The sequence below is a fragment of the Patagioenas fasciata genome, unplaced genomic scaffold (genome assembly GCF_037038585.1).
Source record: "Patagioenas fasciata isolate bPatFas1 unplaced genomic scaffold, bPatFas1.hap1 Unplaced_252, whole genome shotgun sequence".
NCBI classification, from domain to species: domain Eukaryota; kingdom Metazoa; phylum Chordata; class Aves; order Columbiformes; family Columbidae; genus Patagioenas; species Patagioenas fasciata.
In genome coordinates, this window is record NW_027288680.1 from 51,969 (window position 1) to 72,685 (window position 20,717).

The following is a 20,717-nucleotide window of genomic DNA, read 5'->3' on the forward strand; positions in this document are numbered from 1 at the left end:
AGGAGGTACATCCACAGAGTCCAAGCTGGTATAACTCCCAGTTTCAGTCTCCACCTCTGTATCTGCGAAAAGCCTGCCTCTGTTTTTTACATTTTACTCCAACGTAATAGTGCCTAGTTCATGAGATTTCAAGCCTGATGTGATGAATTGCACCTGTCCAAATGGTGAAGCAAAAACAACCAAAACAAGAGCTGGCCCAATGCCCTAGAACGTTTCCAGATGAGCATTTATCTCTCTTTACAGAAGCCTGTCTTGTACAGCTCTGCATTAGTTACTTCCCATATATGTATATGTCTGTAAGTGTAGATACAGACTGCTTTTTAATTAATTTTTCTTCTTAAGCTCAGTATAAAATATGTGCTTTCTTAGCTACTCTTACTTTAAGGATCTCTGGTACAAAATTAAGAAACCTCCTCCTAAAGGTTTCAGACTAAATAAACATAACAAAACCCCTCAAAAGGCACAATCCAAAATCAAGAGATTAAATCAGTCTGAATGAACCCATGATAATAACCAAGGTGTTGGTTCCTTATTATATATTCTCATTTTAGTAGCTCCTCAGTCTTTCTGGAGTTTTCCAGATAGCTATTGGTGTGAATAGGCATTAGGAAAAAAAAAAAAAAAAAAGGCAATTCTCCATAACTGGGGACAGGACACTTTTGATCAGTATTTTCATACTACTTTGCACATTAGATTTGTGCTTTTATTCCATTTTTTCCAAATGCTTGACATTTACATTGGGCCCAAAGAAAGGAAATCAAGATCTTGGTCACAAAATGACACTGCCTTTCCATTTATGGTGAATGTCAGCTCATGTCTTTGGTACCAACTGCTGCTTGTTTATGTAACCGAATATTAATATTATAGCATCCACATAAGAGCTGTGGGAAATAAGTTGTGGTTTGGGAGGAAACATTATTCCAAAACCAGTCTAATTTCAGGTATTTCATAATCTTGAAGCAATTTGATATTCACAGTGCTTTCATCATTATTTCTTCCTCAGACAGTAGTTCTACTCCACTACAGGTGTTGGAATTTTGCTGATTTATACCAGTTAGTGACATAAGCTACTTTTTTTCTTTACAATTGCTTATCCTTCATCTGCCTGCCCATATAGACTATAATACTTTTCATTATGACCCATGGAACTGCTTTGAATACTCCAAATTTTTTAATTTCTGGATTTGCCTTGTTTTCTAATAACAAAATTGGTTTAGTTCTAACCCTGCATCATCAAACAGTCAACATGTCAGACATCAGTGTGGTCTAGAGTGTGAGTTTTTGTTGGTTGGCTGGTTTTGATTATTTGTAGTTTGTTTGTTTGTTTGTGTTTAGACAATTTGGTTGTGCCACACAGGTTTCATTTCCAAGGTCCCTGAGTAAGGTTCTTCCATTTAAAATGTATTCAACAGTCATTATTGAATTTTATAAATTAATTCATCTGTATAGAAAGTCAGTGTTTTCCAAGAATTTCTGAGTGTCTTTTGAAAATCCAGCAAACTGAGAAGATTTACCTTGGAGTTAGCTGTATGTTGCAGTGGTTTTAGGCATGAAGAGTTTTATTTCTATTAGATGATAAACTAAATGGAAGCAACAGCATGCAAGAGAGCATTTCTGAGTTCATGATCATTCATACCATGCTTTTGTTTCATTGGTAAACATTGTTCTTTAATTCAGAAAACAGTTTGTACTGGCCTGGGAAAGCTTGTCTCATTTGATAATGGGCTCTGAATCCAGTGGATTATTGCAGGGATTTTATCTTGCAGTAATCTCCAGGGAGAGATGTACAAACAGCTGGGACAGCAAGGAGGAACTGCATTGTGCGGCTGGAGTTTGTGAAGGAGAGTTTTGGGTGCTGGAAAGGATCACAGTAACAACATGAATCTTTTCTGTTTTTCTCTGGTAAGTGTACAGACGTTTTTATTTAGCTGTTTGCAGAGTTGATAAACTGAACTGCTGGATATGCTTGGATGGAAAAAGTCAAGATGTTATATCACAAACGGTGCAAGGGTTGTATAACAACATCGAGTCTCTCTAGCATAGATTAAAGTTTATAGATGAGAAATTATACATAGCTAAATATGCTTTAGTAAAAATAAGATTAAGTAAAAATCATGTAATAAATTAACTGTAACTATTACAAAACCATGCAGATTTAAGTATGGGGCATTTGATCCCAACACAGTAAAACATCTCATGTGCATGTTAAAATTACTAAATATATGTGTACTATAATTTGCTTTATAACTAGCTTGTATTGTTTTGTTTCAAGACAGCAGTAGTTTGGGAGAACAGCTAGAACTTTACAAGCATTAGCTTTCTATTAGTTGAGCATGAATAAAGTCATCAGGGCTAATCCAGTCATATGGTAATATTTACTCACAGACAGAGGAGCTGATTTAAGACCCTCTTTTTTTTTTTTTTTCTCTCTTTGTTTCTTTACCCTGAGAGAACTGGTCAGAATGAACAGGTAAATCGCAATAGGAAATCCACTGAAACTGTTTCTGTTTTTAAAGCTTAACCATCTGCCAATACCAATTCTCAGTATTAGTAGTGGTAATTAGTATATTTGCTGCGCTTACACAGCACTGTAGAACTGTTTGCCCATTTTTCATCTTTTGTCCAGACATTTATTATATCTTCGCTATAAGTTTAGAAAGAACAATAAAAATAAATATTCAGACTGCAAAGACACAAATCTTTGTGGTACAGTCTGTAACAGCTTGAAAATACCGATTCCTGCAGTTCTTTGGGACAGAACTGTTGTCAATATTTTATTGTTCAATTGGGGCAGCTTCTTGCTTTCTATGTGTTTCTCTTTTTAAAAAAGATGTTGAGCATTGCATCAGTTGAGAAATCCACATTTAGACAAAATGCAAGTTCGTTTGTGTGCCTGAGAGTGGGTCAAGTTGCCGTTTTTCTATTAAACAAGGTGTACAAAATCTCGAGTTTTTGTGAGAGATATAATGACTGCAGTAGTAATGGATGGTTCAGACAAGTGAAAGCTAGTGCCATGATAGTTTCTGTGATGGAATAATTGGTTCTGTTTAAATATTGCTGCTAAGAAGATAACCTTCGTTCCACACATGCTTTGCATGGGAGCCATTCTGTCTGCCGTGGAAATCTTCTGAGCACCTGGCAAAACGTCTCACAAGTTATCAAGATCTAAAGATAATTCATAGATCACTAATGTATGTAATAAATCTCAGAGCCCTGTGCAGTCCTCCCTATGCATGCCAGGCAGTGCAGTTGCTTTCTGTAATCAGATTGTCCAGCTTGGAAATAAGCTGGTGACCCAAGTATGTACACTAGCTGCTTTGTCAGCCTGTGACTGTGAAAAGGCTGGCAACAAAATGGGTGAAATATCAATATAAGGGGATTTTTCTCTTCAGGAGAAGCAAGTCAGAAGTGATGCACAGCAACAAAATAATTAATCTTTCAAAGACATTAGAGGAGCCACTTCCTTTATAGATGCAAATAGCCACTGATGAATATAAATCACTCCTGTTTTACATTAAGTGAACATCTGCAGTAACTGCTAAACCTGAAAGCACGGAAGAGAAGTCTAGACTACCACCAGACTGAACAAAAAGAGCTTTCAGAAAAACAATATTATCATGGAAGTATTTTCCTTATGTAGACTGACTGACAAGACTTCACCCTACAATGGGTGTGTGCTTGTGTGTGTACGTACATACAGATATATTTTTAAAATATGTTGGTTTATAGCACAGAAAGTAGTTTTCTATCTTACAGACTATAGTGGTTGAAATAAGCTAAAACCTGAGGGAATTACAAATATACTCTGTTTAAAAACAGAGTAGAACCAGACTTCTGGATGATCCAAAGTGTTGGTACTACTATGTAAGTTAAATGAACGTCAGTTTATGCTGTTGGAATTGACTCTCTGTGGGTTTGCTTTCATACCTTTCCACAAAACTGAGACATATTTTTAACACGAGAGACACAATGTTATGGGCCAGTCTAGCAAAAAGTGATGTGGAGGCTGAAGATACTCAAGAGTCACAAGAGGGTTGTAAGGGCTTTGGAGCCTGGACAGGACTCTGCCCTTCCCAGGGAGGCAGACAGAAATTACTCCAGTCTGTTGCCACCTGAGAACCCTTTGATCTCCTATCATGAGTGTTCCAGCATGGTGTATTTCCCCAGCAGTACTTTGTGTCCTGAGTTGACTTCAGAATTATTTGGTTTCTCAACTGAGATTAATTTTGTGTCAGACTCATTGCCTTGGTCTCAAGGGATTTGCAGACAAATTAGATGTGCCTTCAAAACCTTGTATCCCTTTTCCATTTACAAAATGATCAGAAGCATAAATGTTGCTTCTTTTGTAGATGTATCATGTAAAAAGGTAAACATCAGACCCTGAATTTGCAGTGTCTTTTCCATCTTATGGTCCTTAGCATGTCAGACAATTAAATCAGAACAATGCTGTTTGTATTATGGACAATATACAGAGAATTGCCCAACTCAAGCACTGCTTATATATGGATTGCAAGAAATTATGTTACCAAACCATGTATTTTGATACTCTGCCTAAAAAAGTGACAGCACGCTACAAATCTGAGAAATAAAATACATTTTTGAATTGTCAAGCACTTCAGTTAAGGTAGAACTTTTTTCTTACATTATTTTCCTGAATCAACTCTCTGATATCAAAGATATGCACACTGGGCTTAACACCAATTCACCTGGAACACAATCAGTTAATTCTGTCCTGAGTTATTAAATTTTTTGACAGGGTGTACTTTTACTGGTTTGATAGCATTGAGTCCTAGAAGCAGCAGAAGCGTCTCCTCAGAGGGGGTCATCTTTGACCACAATTGTACACTTCGCCCAAATAACAGGGTTTTCAGATTTTTTTTCTTTTTTTTTTTTTTTCTTTCTTATGAGGCTCCATTTATTAAAGTACGCATACTGAAAGACTAGATCCTGCCTTCTTTGGTAGTGAACAGCAGCATTAGTAATGGAACTAGTGAAGACAGGAAAATTTCAAATACTTAAGAGGTGCTGACACCTTGTATCTCAGAAACCTGTGTAAGAAGGGAAGTAGAGAATGCCTACAACACTTCTAGTCACAATGTTGCTCAGATCAGTTATTCAAGTTGAACACTGATCTTACAGTTTAAGCCAAATAACACCCCTTGCATTTGTCTCTTTATCTTCCATATGGTAGTTCGCTAACCACCACTTTTGCTAGTAAAATATAAAGTACTGAGTGAGAGTCTGATCATCTTAGTTATTTTCAGTAGCATAGAGTTAGTTATGTATTTTATTTTGATAGTTGTTTTAAAGAAGTGCTGACACCACAATGTAAAATGTATTACATCTGATGCTATAAACTGAAACAGGCCTTAGCGCTAGAAACTAAGGTTTCTATAGTGCAAGATGCAGGGAAAGTATTAATAAAAATGGTATAATAGAGAAATTATTAATTAAGGAGAGCCTCCATGTGTTAAAGAAATCACAGAGTAAATAGAAATATGCTAATGGTGAAATGGCTATTGGGACATGATGTTACTCAGCAATGGATTTGACTTAAAAATATGTGTTTCAACAAAGAACTACCTGAATGTGGAAAGACCGTCCTCTAAAGTGTAGTGTGAGTAGAAGATGGCTGAGTGGTTGGTTGAGCTTTGTAATGCTTCCCATGTAATCATCTCCATATACTCCTTGTCCTTTTTAGCTTGATTTCTATCATCCAACTGCACACAGGAGTTCACATTTAAACACTGAGATGGAGAATGACCTGATTGCATTATTAAATGCACCTCTCTCTGCTTTGTGATTGATCTAGCTTCTGCATGCCATGATAATAATATCCTGCAAAGAAAAGAGCCACAGACAAATACTTTCTTCTGGATCTGAACTAGGGTGTTTGCTCCATAAAATTCTTGATGCAAAGTGCTTCAAAAAGCTTTCTCATACCATGTAGGAGAAACTAAATATACTAACTACTGCAGTATCAAGTTAATGTTTTCTTCTGCTATCACTCATATTGCTCTGCGACGCTTAGTGTGCTCTGGATGACTAAAAGAGCTGATGTGTGAAATGGAAAACTTTACTGACATCATGTTTTTTTTGCTACAAAAGTAGACATAAATTAAAACAAACAAACACACAAACAAAAAACAAACAGGAAGCAGAAAGCATGAAAATTTTAATTTCATTTTAAAACTTTGTATTGCCCTGAAAGTTATTTCTTTCTATATTTCTCTCCTATAAAGTGTAAGACCAGTCAGCAGAGGAAACTCTTTCATAAACTGAAGGTGCACTTTGTTAGGTGCTCTCTCTCACTCTTTGATGCTTTCTCATGCATGGTCCCTGTCTTGCATTCATTCTCTCTTGCACTCCCCTCTCTCATGTGCACTCACTCCTGCTAGTGCCTGCTCTTACTCAAGCCCACTATCTCATGCACCCTCTTTATTGTCCCCTTGCTCTTCCCCACACCTTTGCCCTTTCTTGAGCCCACCCTTTCCTGTGCCCTTGTGCTCACTCTTTGTGTTGCTCAAGTTCTCTCATTCTCATGCTCCCTTTTTGATGGCACCGTCTCTCACATATTCTTGCATTCTGTTTCTCAAGACCCTTCTCAGTATCTCTCCTTTTTTTGCACTCCCACTTTCTATCACTCTCCCTTTCTTACACACAAACCTTTTTCATGCTTTAGCTCTTTCTCACATACTTTGTTGCACACACTTGTTCTCTTGCATGTGCTCATGCCTTCTTGTGCCCGTGCCCTTTTTCCTGTCCAATGTTTCTTGCACCTTCTCACTCACTCTTTCTCACATGCTTTATCCTCCTCTCTCACATGCCCACTCTTTCTTTCTCACCCTCTATCTCATCCTCATGCTCTCTCACATGAACTTTCTCTTCCTCCCATACTTGCTCTTTCTTGCAAATGGTCACAATCTTTCTAATGCCTGCTCCTCCTTCTCATGACCTCATTCTCTGACTGCCCTTCTTGAACTTTTTTCATGCTCATATGTGCTTTCTCAACCCCCTTTCTTGTTATTTTGCATCCTTTCTTGTGACTTTGTTCTCATTCTTTATCATACACTCACCTTATTGCACACACTTTCTTTTTCTCCTGTCATGTTCTAGTTTCCTGCATAGTCTTATTCACATGCTCTCATTTTCTTTCTCTTTTTTCTCTCTGTCTTTCCTTTCCCCTTTCCCTCTCTCTCCCTTCTTTTTCTCCTGCTATCCCTTTTTCAATCATCCTTTCTCTCATGCAAATGCTCACTCTTTCTACCATGATGGTACGCCTACTCCATGTCTTGTGCCCTTGCCATTTTCACAACTCTTGTGACCCTGTGCCTTTTCTTATATACCCATGCTTGGATTTGTGCACAAGCTTTTTCTTGCACTCTCTCACTTCTTTTGTGCCACCTCTATCTTTTCCCCACACACTGTCTCCTTCTCTCCCCTTCTTGAGTGCTTTCTTTCTTGAAAGCTCTCTCTCTCTCCCCCTTTACTCTTTCTCTATCTAGCACTTTATTTTTCTTCTTGCTCTTGCTCTCTCACACTTTCATTCTCACACACAATCACACTCACATGCTTGCTCTTTCTCAGTCACTCTTTCTTGCACACACTCCCTTTCTCACACCCTTACTCCCTTTCTTATGCCCCCACCCCATTCCTTGCAACCTTGTGCCCCTTCTTGTGGCCTTGCTCTCATACTTTCTCATGCTCTTGCATGTAAATTCTCATGCCACCTCTCTCCACATGCAGACTCTTTCCAGCACACTGTCTTTATTCATATTATTTCTCCCTGCTTTCTTGAGCACTTCTTTTCTCATGTTCTTTCTCTCTTTCTTTCCTTCTCTTTTTCCCTTTCACTTTCTCTTATGCATGTCCTCTCATGTCCGCTCCTTTTCTCACATTTTCATACTCTTTCTTGCAGCCTCTCACACTCTTTCTCACAATACTGTGCCTTTTCTTGCAAGTGTACGGGCTTTCATGCAACCTTGCACCCCCAACAGCCTCAAATCCTTTCTTGCAGTCTCATGTTCAGTCAGTCTCACAATCTCATGCTTGCTTTCTCAGGCACACAGTATTTCTTGAACTGTGCCTCACTCTTTGTCTTTCTACCTCTCTCTCACATGAGCTCTCACACTTTCTGTTCCTTGCTCACTCCTTCCATCCTTTTCTTTCTTGCTCAAGCCCTCACTCTCTTTCTCCTGTGCTACCTTTCTTCTATATGCTCATGCTTTCTTGTGTACTCCCTTTCTCAAATGCTCTCACTTTCCCATGTGCTCACTCTTTTTTTGCACTTGCATTTTCTCACATATTCATGCACATTGCACCCTTTCCCCTACTTTATCTTGTGTCCACTCTTTCCCCCACCTTCACAGTCTATTGTTCTCTGTTTAAAGTTCTTCCTCTCATTTTCTCTCATCTTTCTGCTATTGTCTTCTCTCTCTCCTTCTCCCTCTTTCTGTCATGTGCGTCCTTTCTTGTGCATGTTTGTGTGCTTGTTCTGCTGCCCTCATGCCATTTCTCTTGACTCTGCGATATTTCATAGAATCATAGAATCATTTTGGTTGGTAAAGACCTTCAAGACGATCAAGTCCAACTGTTAACCTAACACTGCCAAGTCCACCACAGAACCATGTCCTTAGATGCCACATCTTCATGACTTTTAAACCCCTCCAGGGATGGTGACTCAACCACTACCCTGCGCAGCCTGTTCCAGTGCTTCACAACCCTTTCAGTGAAGAATTTTTTCCTAGTATCCAGTCTAAACCTCATCTGGTGCAACTTGAGGCCATCTACTCTTGTCTTATCACTTGCTACTTGGCAGAAGAGACCAACATCCTCCATGCTACAATATCCTGTCAGGTAGTTGTAGACACCAATAAGGTCTCCCTTCTGCCTCCTTTTTTCCAGGCTAAACAGCCCCAGTTCCCTCAGCTTCTCCTCATCAGACTTGTGCTCCAGACCTCTCACCAGCTTTGTTGCCCTTTTCTGAACTTTCTCCAACACCTCAATGTCTTTCTTGTCATGAGAAGCCCAAAATTGGACACAGGATTCGAGGTGCAGCATCACCAGCTCTGAGTATAGGGGGACAATCACTTCCCTAAACCTATTGGCCACATTATTTCTGATACAAGCCATTGTGCCCTTTATTACAAACTCATGCTCACTCCTTTTTACCCATTTATGATAGCTTTTTTGCATGCACTTTCTCTCTTGTGCCACCTCTCTATTTCCTGTACTCTCCCTGTTTCTTGCTCCCTCTCTGCCCTCCTTGCATGCTCTCTTGCTCTGTTCATTTCTTCCTTTCTCCCTCTTTTTCAATATATTTCTTATTTGTGCACCTTTGCTTTTTCTTGCAAGTGATCATATTCTTTCTTGTGATCACTGTCTTTTTCATATCCATGCTTTTTGCCACACCCTGTTTTGCACCTTCATGCCATTTGTTGCAACCTCACTCTCACTCCTTCTCATGCCCTTGCAATCACTCTGTCATGTGTACATTCTCTCTCCCTTCTATGCTCTCCCTGTTTCTTGCACACAAATTCCCTCTTTCTTGAGTTCTCTCTCCATTTCACTACTTCTATATCTTCCCTCCTCACTCATTTTCTCTTTCATTTCCTATATATTGGTCTCCTCCTCTCTATCCTTCTCTTTTTTTTCCTATCTTTGTGTCTTTGTCTCTTTCTGTTTCTTGCTGTGGCGAAATCTCTAACTCACTATCTCTCACATGCACACACAAACTTTCTCAAGTGCAATTGCTCTTTATCACACATGATCATGCTTTTCTTTGCTCTCTCACTCTCTTATTCCCTCATTCTTGCACCAATGTACCCTTTTTTGTGCCCTTGTGCCCTTTCTTATGCCTGTGTCCCCATTCCCATGTTACCCTCTTTCTCATGACTTTGTACCCTTTCTTGCAAGCTTATTTTCGCATTCTGATGTCCTTGTGCTCACTTTCTTTCTCACACCACCTCTTTCCTAAACACCCTGCCTTATTACTGCATTCTATTTCCCCCTCAATCCCTGTCTTTCTTATTTACATGCCCTCCTTGTCTGCCTCACTCTTTCCCCTCTTTCTCTCTCTTCTTACTCTTCTTTCTCCTCCCCTCTCATTCTCACTTAATCTTCTTCTTTCTTTCTTTTTCTCTCTCTCCTCATATTCTCTTCTCCATTTTTGTCTCCCCCCTTCATCTCTCCCTCTCTATCACTTTTTAATGTGTGCACTCTTTAACTCCCTTTCTTGTGTCACATTATAATAACCTTGCTCTTCCTTGCATGCTTGCTCTCTCTTGTTTCTGTGTGCTGGATCTTTTTATTGTGTCCTCACACCCATCCTTTCTCGTGCAAGCTTTATCTCCTTCTTTCCTGAGAGTTTTCTTACTTGGGGGTCTTTATCTCTCTGTCTCTCTCCCCCTCTATCTAGCTCCCTTTCACTCACATGCACTTTTTCTCTCAGTTAACAATGCTCTTTCTTGTGCTTGTTCTCTTTCTCTCAACCTGCTCTCTTTCTTGCACCCTTGCTTCCTTTCTGACAATCCCCATTCTTGTGACTTCATTGCCTTTCTTGTGACCTCACGCTCTTTCTCTTAACCTCATTCTTGTTCCTTCTCATGCTCTCACACTCATTTTCTCCTGCCTGCTTTCTCTCCTTCTGCCATACTCTCTCCTGATTTCCAGTGTGGTCCCTACCTCAATCACTTTTTGAGCTTTATCTCCCTCCACTCCTTCTGTCTCTTCTTCTTTCTTCCTCTCCCCACCTCGTTCTTCCTTTTTCTCACTCTCTTTCAGACACTATCTTTTTCTTGCTATCTCTCGCACACACTGAAACTCTTTCTTGCACACTTACTCTTTCTCACATGTCAGGTCTCTTTCCTGTGCCCTCACAGCTGTATCTTATTGTGCCTTCTCTTTCTTGCACATGGTTTTGCTCTTTCACCCACCTGCTTCTCTTCTCATGGCCTCACCACTCTCTTTGTTGCACCCTCATGCCCTTTCTCATGCCCTTGCTCCCTTTCTTGAGACTTCATGGTCACTCACTGTCATGCCCTCATGCTCACTTTCTTGCAGTCTTTCCCCAGCTTTCTCAAGAGCTGTCTTTCTCACAAGTGTTCTCTTTCTACCTTGTACACACTTGCCATATCTCAGTGCACACTCTTTCTCACAAGTTGTCCTACTCTTTCTTGTGCTCACTCTCTTTCTCACACCCTGTCTTGTGGCCTTGCACCCTTTCTTACACCATGTCCCCCATTCTCATGACCTCATCCTCTTTCTCACAAGCTCACTCTCACTGTTTCTCATGTCCACATATTCACTTTCTTGCACACACTTTCTTTTTCTTGCATAATCTCTCTTTTGTGAGCCACCTCTGTCTCACACACACTCTCTCTGCACTATTTACATGATCTCCCTACCTCTTTTTTAAGCTGTCTTATGATCTCTCCCACTTTTTTCCTCTCCCTCACTCTTCCCCTCTCTCTTGCTCTTCCACTCTGTTTTCTCTATTTTTCTCTCATGTGCACTCTGTTTTCCACCCACACTTATTTTGTTGTGCCTGCTCCTTCTTTCAGGCCATCACATCCGTTCTTGGGCCAGTGCTTCCTTTCTAGCACCATCGTGCCCTTTCTTCTGACTTCACACCTCTTCTTGCACCCTCTCACTCAATTTTTCTTATGCCCTCATGCTTCTCTCCTTGTGCCTGATTTTTCTTTCACATGCCATCTTTTCCCAACACACTCTCTCTTTCTCGCATTCTCTTGCACTCTCATCTTGTCTTTCACGTGGGCACTTTCTTGCACCCTTGCTCATGCATGCTTGCACTTTATTGGCACACTTTTTTTCTCAAGCACTTACCCTTTCTTATGCTTTTGCCTTTCCTACACTTTTGCTCTTCTCTGTGCCCTCATGCTTGCTCATTCTCACATGAGCATTCCTTTTTCTTGTGAGCATGCCCTCTCGCATGTGCTCACTCTCTCACTTGTATTTCCTTTCTCGTTTTCTCTCTCATGGACACTTTCTCATGTGCTCACTCTTTCTTTCATGCAGGTGTACTTTCTCATGCCCTCTTTTTTTCTCACATTCTCACTTTCTTGTGTCCTCACACACTTTCTCACAACCTTGTGCTTGATCCTTTTCACACTCCCATGTTTGCTTCCTTACTCCATCTCTCTGCATTCCCCATCACCACACCTGTGCAATCTCTCCTTCTTTTGCTGTCTCCCTCTTAATTTCTTGTGCATTTCCTTTCTGGAGTGCCCCTTCTTTCTTGTGGACTTGCTTCTTTTGTGCCCTCCCTCTTTCTTACACCCTCATTCTTCCTCGCACACGTTTTCTGTTTCTCATGAAACCGCGCTCTCACATGTTTATGTGCTTTACCCCATACTTATGCCTTGCTTTCTTGTGCCCGCCCCTTCCCATGCCCTCACGCTGTTTCTCATGTGGGCTTTCTTTCTCATTTGATCTTTCTCATGCACTCTCTCCTCTGTTCTTTAGCAGTCTTTCTTACCTGCTCTTTCTCTCTTCATCCCACCTTCCCTCTTTCTCTCTCAATATTTCTTGCTTTATTTGGGTTTTGTTCTTTCTTGCTCCTTCTCTCTTGCTCCCTTTCCTTTTCTGTCATGCTCACACTCTTTTCTCATTTATGCTGACTTTTCCCTGCACACTTGCTCTTTCTGGATAGTGATACGCTCTTTCTCATGTCCTCTCCTTTTCTCACATCCTCGCTCTCTTTCTCATGCCTGGTCTCTTTGTTGCACCTTCACTTCCTTTTTCACAACCTTGCACTCTTTCTTGTGACCTTGTGCCTTTCCTGCAACCATGCACTTGCACCTTCCTACACCCTCATGTTCATTTTCTTCCTCATGCCATCTTTTTCTCGTGCCATTCCATTCATTCTCTTTCTTACTCTCTATTTCACTTTTTCTTTCTTGTATGGTCTTTCTCACACACTCTTGCGCACATGCACTCACTCTTTTTTCATGCCTTTGCTCTCTTGCTCACTTTCTTCTCCATGCTCACATTCCTTCTGTGCATTCTCTTTCTTGAATGCCCTGCCTTTCTTGCACCCTTGCTCCTTTCCATGCCCTCACTCTTTTTGGTGCCCTCCCTCTTTCTCATGCCCTGGTTCTTCCTCTCATACACTTTTTATTTCCATTACACTACTCTCCACTTCTCTCACTCACATGCTTCCCCATGCACTCATATCCCTTCCCATGTTCTTATGCTCACTCTTGCTCAAGCAAGCTTTTTCTTTCTCGTTTGATAGCTCTTACTCATGCCCTCTTTCTTGCTGTCTCACTCCTGTTCACTACCTCTCATGGTTTCTCCCACTTGCTTTCATGCATTCTCTCTTTCTTCCTTCCTATCTTGTCTCTTTCTTTCTCTTCTTTACCTGCTCACTCTTCTGTGTGCTTGCTCTTCCTTTTGCACTCACTTTTTCTTGTGCTCTTTCTCGTGTGCATTCTTGTTTTCTCAAGTGCTCCACTTCCTGCATGCATCTTTTTTCTTGTGCCTTCATTCTGTTTCATGCACTTCCTAGTCCTTATGTTCTCACTCTTTCACATGCATTTGCTCTTTTTCTGCATATTTACTTTTTCTTACATGCCTGCCCTGTCTTGCAGCCTTGAGCTTCATCTTTCTCACATGAGCTTTCTGTCTTGTTTAAGCTCTTTCTCACACTCTCCTTCTTCCCATCTTGAGAACTCATTCTCACGTGCTCCGCTTCACGATCTTTTTCACTTTCTCTATTGTTATCTCTCCCCTCTTCTTGTCTCTCCTCTTTTCCCTTTCTTATTCTCGCTCTTTTCCTCCCTTCTCTCCACTATATATTTTTCTTTCTCTCTTTCTGTCTTCTTTTTCTCTCTTACCCTCTTCCTCTCCTCTCTCACTCACCCTCACTCTCTTTTCCCTCTCTTTTTCTCTCTCTCATGCACCTTCTTTCACACAAGCTCTGTTTTATGCTTCCATCTCTTAATTAAATATTCTCTTCACCATAGTCCTTTATTATTCCATATTGAGGGAGAAGTATAGTGTTGCATTTACATTGCAGAACCCTGGAAGTGTGTAACAAAGTTTTAAACTCTACATTTTTGTCTAGAAATGCCCAGTCCACAACTTCAGACCGGAAGCCTGAACCGTCATTGTTACTCATAAACACGGTGTCAAACCCCAGGCTTAGCTGGCTGTTAGGAGCACAAGCCATGTGCAGTGTGCTTCCTAAGCCATGCCACTTTCCTGGGAAACACTAACTCATTCATTCCTAGAATAAACTCCAGTACATAACTTGAGTATTTTCAAAAAGTTCAACTTGTAATATGTCTCACACAACATTTATCTCAGCTTATTATGACTCTAGTAGACCGAAGCAAATAAAGATCCATAGATAAATATTGTGGTTATGAAAATTAGTCATGTCTTTGTACTTTTGTTTCACCAGTCAATAATATTGCCTGTAAAGCTTTACATTTTAACCATATGACTTCAAATATACATCTATGTTTACCATCTGTACTAAAGGAACAAATGTTTTTAAGTTATAATATACCATGTCAATTTTAATGGCGTTGCTCTGCAGCAGGTCACACTGTTATTAATTTGATTTATTCCTCAATTAATGCAGTTTAAATGAGTAATCAAAATTCATCGGGAAAATATTCACTGCAGATCAAAGTAGCAACATCTAAAATCTAGGATCATTAGTTAGAGTGGCTTTAGTTTTGCCATCTGCTTTCATGTAATTATGGAATGGTGGTGTGTATATGTAATCGTGACTCTTGGAGTTGTGGGATAAATGTGAAAATCTTAGTTTCTGCTAAAATGTTTCAATTCTTGGTGGCTGGAGGAAAAGAATCCTTACATGTGCATTATAACATAGAGTTCAAAAATTTGAATGCAAATGGAATTTATTTTTAATTCCAAACATTTTCACTATTTTAGGTACCTAGATAATGACTTTCAAACTCTGGGAGTTGGCAGAATTTTTCCCATTTCTTTCTAAGGAGGAAGGTTACCTTTCTGCATTGAATTAACTTTTTTTCCCCATTAAAAAGATGTACTAACTATAAAATATTTTAATAGTCTATATAGGAAGTTTCATGATTTCTAGTTTTCACAGTTTTCACAGGAATTTTCATGTAGTGTTCATGTGGAGACCTATACCTGATTTTACTCCTGAGCAGATAATGTTCATTTTTGCTGTACACTCAGCTTTACTCCTGACAATCTGTGGAATTTAAGCTATTATATTGTGAAGTCCAGCATTTGGGTGCTAACTGTGATCAATCTCTATATGCTTTTTAAAGAGAAAGAAGTAAATAAAGGAGTTCAGAAGACAGGGGAGGAAAATCACTCTCTATTATGTAAATCACATAAGCTATTTTTTAAAAATTACTATTTTTTTAATGTATTTACGAGTGTTCATCTTTGAAAATTTGTTTAAATGTATTTTAGGAAGGCTCAATGGACAGCTTGTATGAGCCTGTCCCAGAACATCAAGAACCTGAGGATACAACCACGATTGACAGCCGGGCCAGCACTCCAGTGAGCACACATGTGAACTGTGGACCACCCGATAGGGCTATGTCTTTGGTAAGTAAAATTTAATTGCAAAATATGCAATGCATTTTACAAAGAAGTGTAACTCTGTATTCAGCTGACTTAACTGCCAGTTCGAACTATTTAGGCTCTTTAGAGCCACTGTTCAAATCTCATATCTGTAGCCAATGACCCGATTTCTGTCCAGTCTTAACAAGCACACTTGAAAAACAGGTCATGAGTTTCTATACAGCTAGCAGCAAAGTGAGATTAGTGCAGCTTCACTGTACAAAGGAATTTATATTTGCAAGTAATATCATATGAAAATGCTGGGTACAGATTTTAGTAGAGTTTGTCTCTACAGGATATACTATGGGTGTCTTTGGTTGTACTTTTTATTAACAAAAAAATGCATTTCTAAAACATGAGTTATATGACTTTTGTAACTGATGGCCTCTGGAATAACCTTTACATTTTATAAGATCTCATTAGGGAAACATGTGAAGGAGGTTGTGTTCTGTTTGTTTGTTTGTTTGTTTGTTTGTTTTCTTCCTAAATAGTGTTTTCCTACTTAATCCTTTATTATTGGTATGTTATTGGTACAATATATCATTGAGGTTTTGACAAATAGTTTAACATAGCATATTATATTTCCTAATCTTTTTCATCTAATAATCTCTGTTCTCTTCTTTACAATGCTTCATCCTTTATAATTGCTATATCTATAACAACATACGATTTAGTCTGGTGATGGCATAAACAGAAAACAGGTTGTTCATTATTCAAAGAAGAGAGACTGTCCTCCATTCAGAAATTATACCAGGCTTTACCCATATGCACTCTGAGTTAGGTACCATGTACATAGGAGACTGCTGGGCCTATGGTGTCACAAATATCGCAAAGCAGATTTGCACACAGGACTGGCATGGAGAGAGTGCTGGAGATGGTGGGATAGGAGAATTCTTCTCAGACCCTTCTGATATATTTCTCCTTAACTTGACTTGTTCTGTTTTCTGATTTGGCAGCATAACTTCAGAATTTTCATTATATTAGTATAGAGTTAGACTTCATAATTTTTTTTGCTATTTTCATTGAACCAGCCTAGAGAAGCAGATTTGCTACTAGTGTAGGATTAGAAAATCTTGTATGTTATTCTGAACAAGTGGTAACAAAGCATTTTTCACATTGCTCAGTGCCAGTTTTGTGGGATAGCACTGCACAGTCCATGAAGCAGTGAACAGAAGAATCCAGCACTTTAGTTTCTGCTAACTCTTATCAAACATTTCTGTTTTCCTAAGGGGAATGTTTTAGTGATGGCACATTTATTCATCAGTGAATTTAAATTTCATCATCAATAAAAGCAACCCTAAACCCGTAAGCAAACTGTTGATTCACTAGATATTAACAAGAAGCTTCCTAAGACTGGATGTGGGTTTTATTTTGTTCTGTTTTGAGAAAATATTCAGCTCAGCACTTAACTAAAAATAACAGCTGTGTCACTGTGCTGGCTGTAGAATCAACATGATTATTTATAAAATACTCTCTGGAAATGGAAAACAAGATTAGTGATGACATGTCGGCAGTAAGACCTCTGGAAAAAATGTCGCTAAGGCCAAAGGACTATGTGTAATCTTATCTGCTATTTCTAGCATGTGAGTTATTAGACCTACACCTTGGATGAAGCCGTTAAGCTTATTAACTGAGCCCATTTGTACTTCTCTCCCATTTTTAATTCCATCACTTCATTCCAGGCTGCAGGGCGGCCCCCATAGCATGATAAATTCAGAGCATTATTGGCTCCCTCAGGCCCTGATGCAGTCATCTATCATTATTCAGTAATGCATATACTTAAGTGCACTGCTAAGTAGGTATGGGCTCGAGTGTATGTTTAAATGGTTGTCTGAACCACGGCCATACAGATTCCATGGAGCTGTTAAATCTCCTCAGGGTGGAGCAGCCTGGCACAGCAGATTTCCTCCTTAGGATGCTTTGTCTCCTTCATATTTTCTATACAACCTTGGACATCATCAGGGCAGGCTTTCAAGGTCTGCTCCCTTCAACTTAAAAAAGGAAGGCTAGTGCTAGAGGAAATTTTTCCTTATACTGCAGCAAGGTAGTTATTTTCTTGCAGTTATCTTGTCTGTTGTGATTTGTCCTAATCATAGCTGGGCTGTGACATTCTTCTGGAAACACGGGAAATATAGGGTACTGTGTTCACTGAACCTGTGCAGGACATAATTCGGTGAACATACCCTTTGGGCACCTTTTTGAACCATAATTATTTTTGCTCCTGTCTAAATATCTGCCCCAAGTGACACATCCTGGACAAAGAATAATCTCTCATGTACACTGGTCTTCTCCTCCAAGAAACTTAGAAAACCTGTTTAGTATACAAAATGTTTTGACTAGGATGTTCCCACTCTGGGTTCATATGGTACTGTGTCATGCCTGTTATACACACTTGCCTTCTGATTTTAATCCTCCCAGGGAACTGGCCTGTTAACTTTTTGTTTGCTTTGCATGTTACTCAGCCAAAGTAATATTGTCAGACAGAAGGAGCAAAAATATATTTCTGGATTGTTTTTGAAACTTGTACATAGCAAAGCTGAATCAGACCTCCCTCAGAAACAGCTGGTGGCCAACAGTAATGAATCATATGGGTGCTCTTTGCCTTAACTATGCTAGTAACTAAGAAACTGTATTTCTACTGTTTGTAGCTTGATGTTAACAGTTTTCTACTTCATGAGCTGTCTTAAACTTCTCAAAAAATAGTCTTCAGTATCGAAACTATTTTCATATATTTCCTGGCAGATTTCTATCTCCAAATGTCATGAGATCCACATATTTTTGAACTGCTGACCGCCATATGATATATATATCAGAAAAGTGCCAAATAATTTATCAGTCTTCCTAAATTATTGCTAGGAAAATCACAACCAGTCATGATACCTGCTTTAATCTGCAGTGTTATAACTGGCATTTGATTCCGGTGAGGGAAAGAAGTTATCTGAAATGATCATTTCCCTGTTTGCAAGTCTTAACAAATTCCTGTCTTAACAGACACAGGAGCTTTCTCAGCCAGCTTGTAAACACCAGAGGGACTCATTCAGTTCTTTAATTCAGAACTGTTAGATAAAAGCAGGGAGAAAAGGATTTTATTAATAATTTCATAATGCTGAGTTTCCACATGTGCAGTTTGTTTTTAAGAAACAGATTGTTCGTATTTGGGTTAGGGAAGGAAATAAGTGTTCCCATAAACAAGGTAATTATCCACTTCAGAGAATGTGGAGAGTAGAGTCTAGATGAATCTTAATTTACATTCTAAGATCAAACGTGTTTAAAACTGCTTAATTTCTAGTTTCACATTAAAGTTACATACAATAAGTGTATCCAAATACTGAAGAGATACTTAAAAACTTATTCTTTTATGCCAATTTAGCCAACTGATTCAGACATAGGAGGTAGAGGTGTGTCAAATAAAAGGTACCATTTTTAAATGACCATTTAAGCCCACTGTTATGTTTCATTGTGGCACTGAATCCCATAACATCCAGTAAGCTCACATCAGTATCACCTCAATGTATGATATAATGCCATAAATGCATCTTTTGTTGGATTTTAAGGAACTGATACGGAAACATTGGTTTCAAATCGTGGAGGAAAAGTTTAAACCTACAATCCAATGTTTCGTGTTCCACACCAGGTGTTTGGCATGTGAAGACAGGAATTAATAGTCTTTGCAGGTATATGGCAACACTGAGGTTTAGAGAGGGGCATATCTCCACTTTTTTCCCTGGATCATATGCAGATTCTAATTTACAATATCCTTTGATTTATGACGCTATGTGTAATGCTTCCTTTAACAAGCCTCTTTGAAATAAAATATTTGTTATTTTTTAATGAGATGTTGACACTACCCTTTTAAAAAAGCCTTAAAATCACTTTTTCAACATTTTTCAACTTCTCTGTGTGCCTGTGCACCTCAACTAGTCATTTCTTTAGAGTTATTGAAAAGACTTGTTCCAAGACTAAAATGCTGAATTTCTTTTCAGCAAAACATTTCTCTCACATTGCTCACAGTATTTTGAAGTAGATGATAAATTCTGTATACACTTTTGCACACAGTGTCTGTGAACAAATCTACACATTAAAAAAATATTCAATGAAAACTGCATACAATTATTAGCATTCACAAATGTCCAGTTGCTAACAGGATGTACTACACTTGGCTAATATAACCTCAGTGCAATAAGACAGCCTTCTCTTAATGCACTCTCCTGAAGAAGCTTAAAAAAAATCTATTACGGTTTTTAGTTAGAGGAGGGGAAAAATATAAAATGCTCAGTTATGCACTTATATTGTTTTATGTAGTACATGTTTTGGCTTTTCATCAGGCATTCTAGATAGCATTTTAAAATTACTGTGGTCAGAGCCATGCAGATGTAGATACTATTACATGAAGGAAAGAAATTAAACATAAGAATATGAGAAATAGATCCATACAATAAAGTTTTTGTATTTATAAAATAATGACTGGGTATATCTATTTTTAATGTCTTTTGTTGCACAGCACATTGAAGTGGCATTCATCATGAACACTTTTATCCCAGTTTCTGCTTTCCAGGTTGGAAGAAATAGATATGAAATTCATACAGTGCTTTGATATTCTGTCTGAGGAGATATCAAAATAGAATAGGGATCAGAGATCTCTTCTGTCCTACCATGACATCCTCAGGTTTTCTTAAAGCTAAAATTAACTCCAAGTCCCAGGGTAACTGCAACAGCAAAGATGCAGTGGGATGTTTTGGCATCACTTGCAGAGTGAGACACCCCTTTGTTCACTCTTTCAATGTTCACCTAATACTTCTCTTCCTTCCCACATCTTGTCAGGGTAGGTATTATCTGGGACCTGGGGGCTGTGTGATCTTACCTCCAGGCCAGGGCTTGCTTCTGATTTGGTGCCCCTCAGAGCTTTGCCAGGCCAACTTGCCTAGCTTTCAGTTTTATTTGCAGAGTTCCTTGCTCTCTTCCACATTCCCTTGCATGTAATCGGGTTACAGAGTCTGCATCCTTCTGTGTACCTCAGAAAGCCACATCCCACTGTAATGTGTGGGCATTTTATCCTCATCAAATTTAAAAGAATGGTACTAGGAAATAAATATATTCTTTCTTGGGTAAGAGTCTTGTTCTCTGTT

At 39.1% G+C, this 20,717-nt stretch overlaps 1 protein-coding gene across 6 annotated transcripts in view; it reads left to right on the top strand.

Annotated features, from left to right (window-relative positions):
- The first annotated feature begins 1,741 nt into the window (after positions 1-1,741).
- LOC139826813 (putative uncharacterized protein ENSP00000383407) overlaps positions 1,742-20,717 on the top strand; it is a 32,351-nt gene continuing 13,375 nt past the window's right edge. For 5 of the 6 annotated variants that reach the window (XM_071803219.1, XM_071803221.1, XM_071803222.1 and 2 more), the window contains exons 1-2: positions 1,742-1,902; positions 15,439-15,576. In XM_071803219.1, the coding sequence (XP_071659320.1) occupies positions 1,879-1,902; positions 15,439-15,576 (162 nt within the window). In that variant the 5' untranslated portion in view covers positions 1,742-1,878. The remainder of the gene's footprint in view (positions 1,903-15,438; positions 15,577-20,717) is intronic. The other variant, XM_071803223.1, reaches the window with a different exon arrangement.